The 7,989-nt window shown below is 44.1% G+C and overlaps 1 protein-coding gene across 2 annotated transcripts in view; it reads left to right on the forward strand.

The window, feature by feature from the left end:
- Nucleotides 1-7,150, forward strand: part of SPMIP11 (sperm microtubule inner protein 11) — a 30,712-nt gene extending 23,562 nt beyond the window's left edge. The window contains exons 2-5 of one of the 2 annotated variants that reach the window (XM_077170753.1): nt 4,392-4,514; nt 6,093-6,203; nt 6,342-6,486; nt 6,951-7,150. In XM_077170753.1, coding sequence (XP_077026868.1) covers nt 4,392-4,514; nt 6,093-6,203; nt 6,342-6,486; nt 6,951-6,999 — 428 coding nt within the window. In that variant the 3' untranslated portion in view covers nt 7,000-7,150. The remainder of the gene's footprint in view (nt 1-4,391; nt 4,515-6,092; nt 6,204-6,341; nt 6,487-6,950) is intronic. The other variant, XM_077170754.1, reaches the window with a different exon arrangement.
- Nucleotides 7,151-7,989: the final 839 nt, after the last annotated feature.

Raw genomic sequence — 7,989 nt, forward strand, 5'->3', positions numbered from 1 at the left:
CTGTACATCAAAGGGCCTCACTCCAGTTGCTCTCTGCTGCCCTTATCATTCCCTTTCCAAGAGAAATTCAATAACAGGTTCTCAGAGTCGTTCTTACTTCCAGTTCAAATGAAACTCTTAAAAAAAAAAAAATGGCTGGACTCTAAGTATTTGGTACAAGCTGAACATATCTTAATGTTCTCATTAACTGCAGCCTGTCAGAGTCGTTTTTCCCATCCTGGCTGGAATATCCTCTGCTCAATCTCCAAGGTCCTTCTGACCTCTGACCTTCTTTTTTGGTAGCCCACACTTTAGGACACAGCTAGGGAATGCCATTCTCAGATTCCAGCAGAGGGCAGTGTAGCTCTGACTTTTCAAACAGGCCCAATTCAGCCAAGAAGGAACAGGCAGGAGCCTCCGAGACCCTCTGCCTTTCCAAATGGATAGACATACTCAAGTTCCAGAAGTGAGTCTTGGGAACCATCCATTCTGTCTTGTAGCTGCTGCAGACCACCATCCCCTCCCACTACCTGAAACTAGAGGGAGGAAGGTACTCATGCTACTCCTGGGGACAATCTGCTAGGCAAGTAGACTCACTTCCAAGCTGGGGGACTGTACTGCCACTGACAGGCCACTTTTTCCGCAGGGGCTCAGCCTTTCCCCACTGGCCTTCCCCACAGGACCTGGTCCAGTACACTGGCAGGGTGGTCTACCAGGTGCCAATTCTCTCTGCTCCCCATAGGAAATGATATCCCACATTTCTGCCTCCAGATCAAGGTGATGATAGGTTGGTTATGTCCTCCACCCAACACAAAGCTGCTTCTGGATGTGTAGACACCCTTAACAGGAGCCCCCTTAGGCTGCGCATAGGGAAGTCCATCCAAAGATTTGTTCTGTCAGTTCATGTTTCCTCTTGGTCCTTGGTTTTTCCTAGAACACTTGATTAAGTTACCTCATGAGGCAGTTTAGTATGGTGATTAAGAGCATGGCTCTGGGCTAAACCGTTTAGATTAAAATCATGACTCTGCCATATACTAGTTATGTAACTAGAGGAAAATTGCTAAACTTCTCTGTGCCTCTGTTTCCCCATTTGTAAAATAAGGATAATAATAATGTATCTCTTATAGAATTATGCCAAGCACCTTCAGTATTAGCTATTTGCATTTTAGTCTAGAAAACCCATGGATGCACCTTCACTTCAGCCATCTCAGCCGGCACTAAATCCCTCCATGGTTTCATACCCTATCTACTTGCCCTGTATTCAGAACCCTGAACAAGCACACCACTTCAAAGAAGATATATTTGGACATGGAAGCAAAAAAACTGTCCCCATATGGAAAATTGTGCCCTGGGTATTGGTCTGGTTCCCTGGGCTCATGCTCCTGATTAGCCTGTCCACTTTCTCTCAAAGCACTTGCAATTTCCTTGCATCAAGGAAGACAATAAGTGCAAGCTAACCTTTCAAACACACTTCAGCCAATTTCAATACATCTGAATGCTCCATCCAACTTCAAGGATTAATGCCCAACATCTGATATGACCTCAACAGAAGTCATTTTTAGGTACAGTATCGTAACATTTTCCCCCAAGCTGATCTCACATGAACTTCTAGTCAGAGTGGTATTACTCTGCTTGCAGCAAAACCAACTCCAAGACAATTGCAAGACAAATGTTTGACACGATGTACAAGTATCTGGAACTGCCGGGCAAATGCCATAATCTAGAAGAATTGTGGGAACAACAAAGGAAGACCCATTCTGAACATTCTTCAACCTGAAACATTGTGACAATTCAGACCCAGTTCTACTAAGAGGAAAGGGGAGAGGCAGCGGAAAACTAAGATTCCGTGACTATCCCAGTGGTCCTGAGAAACCTGCACCATTACGTTGGATGGGTGGAAGATCTACCCAACTACTTTTGTACCACATCATCTGTCCTTCATGGTCCATTCAAAGCATTAAATGTGGTCTTATGGCAACCCCCAATTTATGGCTCGGTTTTAGAAGTTGTTCACAGCACTGCTTATCTACTTACCATCAAAGATGAAATGGAGCATGGTATTAATTGGGTGGGTGAAGAAAGTCTGTTGCCTCATCTAACAAAATGACGGATTTATTTATCTTGCCACAATGGAGTTTGCCTATAAAGAACTCATTGTATCTCTCCACCCAGAACATATCCTTTCACAGCATGAAATCTGTGGCATGATTCTGACCTTCCCTTGTCCCCTACTGCCCTTCACCCCATTTAACTTCTAAACCTTGGCCACTTGTAGAAGCTATGGATTACCAAGAATACCTATCAACTTGCAAAAAGGTGATGCAAGGAATATGTCAACTGGTGCTTGATTTGGAAGGCAGGTATCCAAGTGGGTAATAACTGTCAAGCATACCTCCAAGAACACAGTAACCATCCATATGGGAAGCTGGAAGCCTGCTATTTGGAAACTCTGAGATAATAAGGAACATCATTTGGCAGTACCCCTAAGGACAATCAGTCTGAGGCCTAGGGAGCAGATAAAGAGCCCCCACTGTCACCTGCTGTCAGACCAATGATTACTCCCAGTCCAGTTCCCACTTGTTCTTTCTCCTCATCTCTATCTATTTGGCCATGAACATTTTGCCACCCCCACTTTGCCCAAGGTACATATGACCAGGCACAAATAACAGTTTCCAAGAATTGACCCTTCACGGCTGTAATCTGTGGTTAATGAGATAAGCATCAGCCCTCTGGTTTGGTCCAGGCTTCCAGAATCCCATACTCTGACCAGAATTTTAGTTCCACCACCGCTCCAACTCCTCAACTGTCAGGGAAGGGGATTCAAATAGTGTCCCACCTGATGGTGTATCATAATCCCAATACAGAATGTTAACAGAGATGTCACTTGGAAGGTAAAAGGGAGAGAGGAAGGTCGAGATGAGTGGGGTCAAACCAGGAACAAGGGGAAAAAATTAGGAGCTGGAGAACCCAGAACAGAAGTCACATCACAACTCTCTACCAGAGACTGAGTCAGCAATCGTCAACAAACAATTTACAGTGACAACAGCAAACTCATTCAATTCCTGACAAGCATTAGTAACCAAGAGAGATAAAAATCTGAGTGGGACAAAGCTGCTACTCCATGAAAAAAGAATGGAGGTACTGAAGATGTCAGATCCAGGCTCTAGATCTTACTTCGCATCTGAGACCAGCTAGAGGGAATAAGGAAGGGACCTGGCTTGATTGATGAAACAGATGAAAGAAACAGCCACCCAATCTCCCAAGACAGAAATCTTGGAGCCATCCTAGGGAGCTCCTTTTTTGCATCCCCTCGCCGAATCATCCTCTTCTGCATCTTACGTTCTTCACAAATTCATCCAGTCCTGTTCAGGATTCTGAGATGCAGGCCAAATGTAGCCTATTAAATAGAATATGAATTTCTTAAGTATTGGGGAGCATATATTCCTCTCTGTGGGAGGAACAGCGAATGTAGCCTGGGTGATAATAACTAGAGACAATGCTCAGAATCACCTCACAGACCTTGTCTGGCTCAGACTCCAATACATGCAATACTGCGGTGGGCACTACTGGCACCAAGGACACTGGACCCTGGATACTGCCTTGGCAACAAGTTGCAACTTCACTGCTGTCATTTCCCATCATTAGAAAATACTTTACATGGATCCCGCTTCTTTGGAACCTCATCCTTGATTCAAAATCTGTGGCAGATGTGTTTGACTAGCCTAGCCAAAATCTCTTGTCCATATTCTAGTCCTAAAAAAAGCTGAGTAAGGAAAAGCTAATCTTTTCAGCTTCCAAACTGAGGTTTTGCCTCATAAGAGGTAAATATAAGAAGGGGGTTCAGTTGTTAGGTAGTCACTACACTACCTTTCCAGCCCCACCCCCAGTCCCACTTCACTTCACCAAGCATTCCAGGTTCCAAATCAATAGGAAGCTCTCTGGTGTCTTTAATGCTTGCTGCCTGAAATGTCCTTTCTGATACTACCATGTCCCATGAACTCCATTTTACTTTTCCTCCAAGGCTTAGTTCAAACATCACTTCCTCCATTAGACCAATTGAAGCTTTGCCAGAATATCAATCCCAGGAAAGGAGTGCCTATCTAGATAAAGGTCCTCTCTCACCTACAGTAGCCCAGAGTATCTTCCCAATACCCTGATTCCAGCAGGAGGTCACTCAAAATCCAGGAGATAGGCAGAAGCAAGAGAGTAATGAGGGAGGTCTTGTGATCCCTGGGTCCTCTCTCCCTCCCCTGTCACATGCATTGCAATTTGCCTCCTGAGATCCTGAGGGTCAGATGTGAGTGGCTAGGAGAGAGCTCTGATTTGTGTCTGGTTGGCAAGGGGACGAGGGAGTCAGAGAATCAAAGAACCCCATATGCCAAGCATTCAGAGCAAGTCTGCTCTCTTTTCAGACCAGAAGGAGCCGGTGCCCACTAGGCTTCCCCCTATTAACTCAGAAAATGGAAATTATTCTGTGCACCAGAACAGCCACACAAGGTACCACGAAGCTGTGCGGAAGGTGTCGTTAAAGACATGTAAGTAGCTTGGAGTGGGCACCATGCTGGGCAGAATTGATATACCTGAGTTCCTAACAAATAGCTGGGATGTGGTGGGACATGGTTATGAGGGCAGGAAAAAAGTAAGAGCCAGGAAGAGACGCTGTGAAGAAAAGAGTAAAATAGACTTGAATGGTGAGGTGAGCGTGATAAAATAAAAATGGGTCAGACTGGAAAGCAGAAGATCCAGGTTTGAGCCCTAATTTTGCTTCTTTTTAGATGTCTCCCCTTGGGTAAGTCACTTATCCTTTGTTAACCTGCTTCCTCACTCCTTAAAAAAGAATGAGAGAAAATGCCTGTTCTACCAATATCAGAAGACATTTGTGAAGATCAAACCTCAAATTAGATAATTTAGAAAAGTACTTTACAAACTATCATTTGCTATAGCTGTGAGGAGTACTAAACCAAGCACTAGCTTTGGAATTTGACTGAACCAAGTTTAGCCTAACTAGCCATATGACCTTGGACAAGTGCCTTTTAACCACTCAACCTCTCTGAACTGTCTGAAAAAGGGAATAATAGTCATTTGCATGGTTATGAAAGTTTTCTAACTCTCATAATACTACATTTTCAAAAGCATCTAGAGCAAACTATTGATAACAGGCAACAAACTTGAATCTCCAGGGAATTATGTAACGTGAAAAAAAGCCAGTCCCAGAATCAATACTGCATGATTCCATTTATATAACATTCTTAAAATGACAAAATTATAGGCTAGATTATTGATCGCCAAGGGTGGGGGGGATGGGTAGGGACTGTGGCTATAAAAAGGCAAGAGAAGAATCTTGTAGTGATGAAACTGTTCAGTATCAATATGTCAGTACCCTGATTGTGATACTGTATTGTAGTTTTGCAAAATGTTACCTTTGGGGGGAAATTGAATGAAGGATACACAGACCTCTGTATTATTTCTTACGACTGCATGTGAATCTATAATTATTTCAAATTTTTAAACCTTAATTTAAAAATACTGTTAGAAATTAAAAAGGCATATGCATCAAGGTGAGTATCTAAAAGTTATTTCTAATAGCAAAACTTTTTAAAAATTTATCAATAAGAAAACAGCTAAGTCCAAAATGTAACATCTATTCAATGGAGTATTACATATTTTTTAAAAATAATGATTATAAAGACTATATATAGCAGATCAGAATGTTAGACTATAATTCTAAGTTTACAAAAAATGATATATATATACAAATTTTATATATATACAAATTTTATACACATAGATTTATCCTAATAGTGAAAATACAAAAAATAAAGCATCTAGACAAGTCTGATATTATTTCAAAAATTTAAAATGCACCTTATACAACATCTAAAACATAATAGGAACTTGATAAATGATGTCTACTAGCAGAATCTGAGTGTGAGATGGTATCATTGCTAAGTTTCAGAGAATTACCTGGAGTGAGCAAAGGAAGACATTATTTGAATGAGAAGAGAAGGGAATGAGGATTAAGCCCAGAAAAAAAAGAAAAATAATTGAACCAGTAGACACCATCTTGCACATTTCCCCAGTGGGTTGACTACTTGTTTTGTCACTGTTATCAGCACTTGGAGAAAGCTCACTTGGAAATGGGCTTAATACCAGCAGGAAGAGCCAAGACTTGATTCATGTGATCATGAAGAGTGTGAGATGCTGGAATCCGGAAGGGATGCAGGGTGTGGTGACCATTTTCCCAGTACCTCTCAGCACCTGGTTTGGCCCAGTTGCTAGGAGGGACTTATGCTACCCGGAGGCATAAAGGTGCAGGGAACTTCAAGAAATGTAATAACATGCTCTTCCCCCAACACATTCAGTCCCCAACCAGGTCTTCAGAGTCCCCTTGACTGATGCCCAGAACTTCAGCTTCTGGAGGTCCCACGAGCCAGGAGTGCGTCCAGAGGAAACCACGCCATGGATCCGGAGCCCCCACCACTGTCTCATCAAAAGCCCAATGACCAGGTTAGGCTGGGAGGGCTTCAGGCGGGGGAACCTTCTCCCCTCACTTAAATCCTTTGACACTCTTTCATCTCTGTCCAGAGTTAGGGAATAGAAGGAGAGGTTTGGGCATTACGAAGAAAAGCTGGCTCCAGAATCTGGGCAGTGATGGCATTCAAAGGAGTTAAAGACATGTCTGTGTCTTTGTTTCCCCAAGTGTGTAAGACCTCTGAGCAGGCACAAGACAAGTGTCTGTAGCATTCTTGTGGGAACCCGAGGATGTTTCTGCTCCCATCACTGTTGCCTCCTCACTCCTCCAACTACTATCCATTGGCAGCAGAATTACTTTCTCATCACCAACCCTGTCCCATTCTGCACTGAGGCAAAAAGGCCAGGCTTGGGGGTTATGTTTGCCACTCCCCACCCCCCAGACTCTACCCATTCCTGCCTGGCCTGGCTAAATCTGACATTCTCTCTCTCCTTTCCAGATTTATGGACCACTCTATTCTCAATGACAGAAACTTCAGTCTGTACTGAGCAGGATATGTTTGCAGAAGGGCAAGATGGACTGTGCAGAGAGTAAAATGGGGAAAAAAGGGAGAAGGTATTCTGGTTCAAATGACTGACTAAAGAGAGAAGGGGATTGAGAAAACAGAGTAAAGAGATTGGACCAGAAATCACTTGTATGCACTGGAGATGTGTGTGGCGAGGTGGGTGGGGTGATAGATATTCCAGTGCCCAAATTCCTGTGATAGCAGTATGTGAGAGATTCCTGAAGGAGCCAGGCCTTGGAGTCAGAGGTCTGAGAGGAAGCTGGGCAGTGGAGAGACAACACCGGCAGGTGGGGGAATCTTGATCTTTTGCAGGGCAGCGGTCATAATGACAAATCTGGGAGGACACACAGCAGTCTTCATGATGCTGAGGGGCCTAGAATAGACATGCTCTCCAAAGACACTACAGCTTCACCTTGGCAAGGAGAAAGCCAGGGGGAGCCCTCGGTCCATAGATGAGAAAGGGCCACACAGCCTTTGGGTAGGAGACTGCCTCCTGTAACAGACTGCCACTTCCAACCCAACCCAGGGCCCAGAACAGCAAGAACAAGGAATTTTACAAAGAATTTGATTTTATTGATATTTAAATATATTAAATATTTCACTGAAATACATGATACACCACCCTCCCCCTTCCCACAGTGGTTACATTATAAAACCAAAGCCCATGGGCTTCCTAACCCCTGACTTCCCCCCCAGATGGTGAGGAAGGGGGAAGTTGTAGCCCACGGGAGGGGCATGTCTGGCACTGTGGTTCAGGGAGCAAGGGTGTGGACAGGCCCCTCCCACCTGGCAAGAAGCAGAGACAAGTCACCCAGGGCTGAGGTCTCCCCACTCAGGTCTACTTACTCCCTGCCATCACCCCAAGCAGTCCCTTCCTATCCAGGGATGTAGCTGGGGGGAGAGGAGACAATTTTCTGCTTGAACCAACTAGTCTTTTTCCCCTCCTCTGCCTTGGCTAATGAAGTGCCCGATG

Source organism: Tamandua tetradactyla, chromosome 7 (genome assembly GCF_023851605.1).
Source record: "Tamandua tetradactyla isolate mTamTet1 chromosome 7, mTamTet1.pri, whole genome shotgun sequence".
NCBI classification, from domain to species: Eukaryota; Metazoa; Chordata; class Mammalia; order Pilosa; family Myrmecophagidae; genus Tamandua; species Tamandua tetradactyla.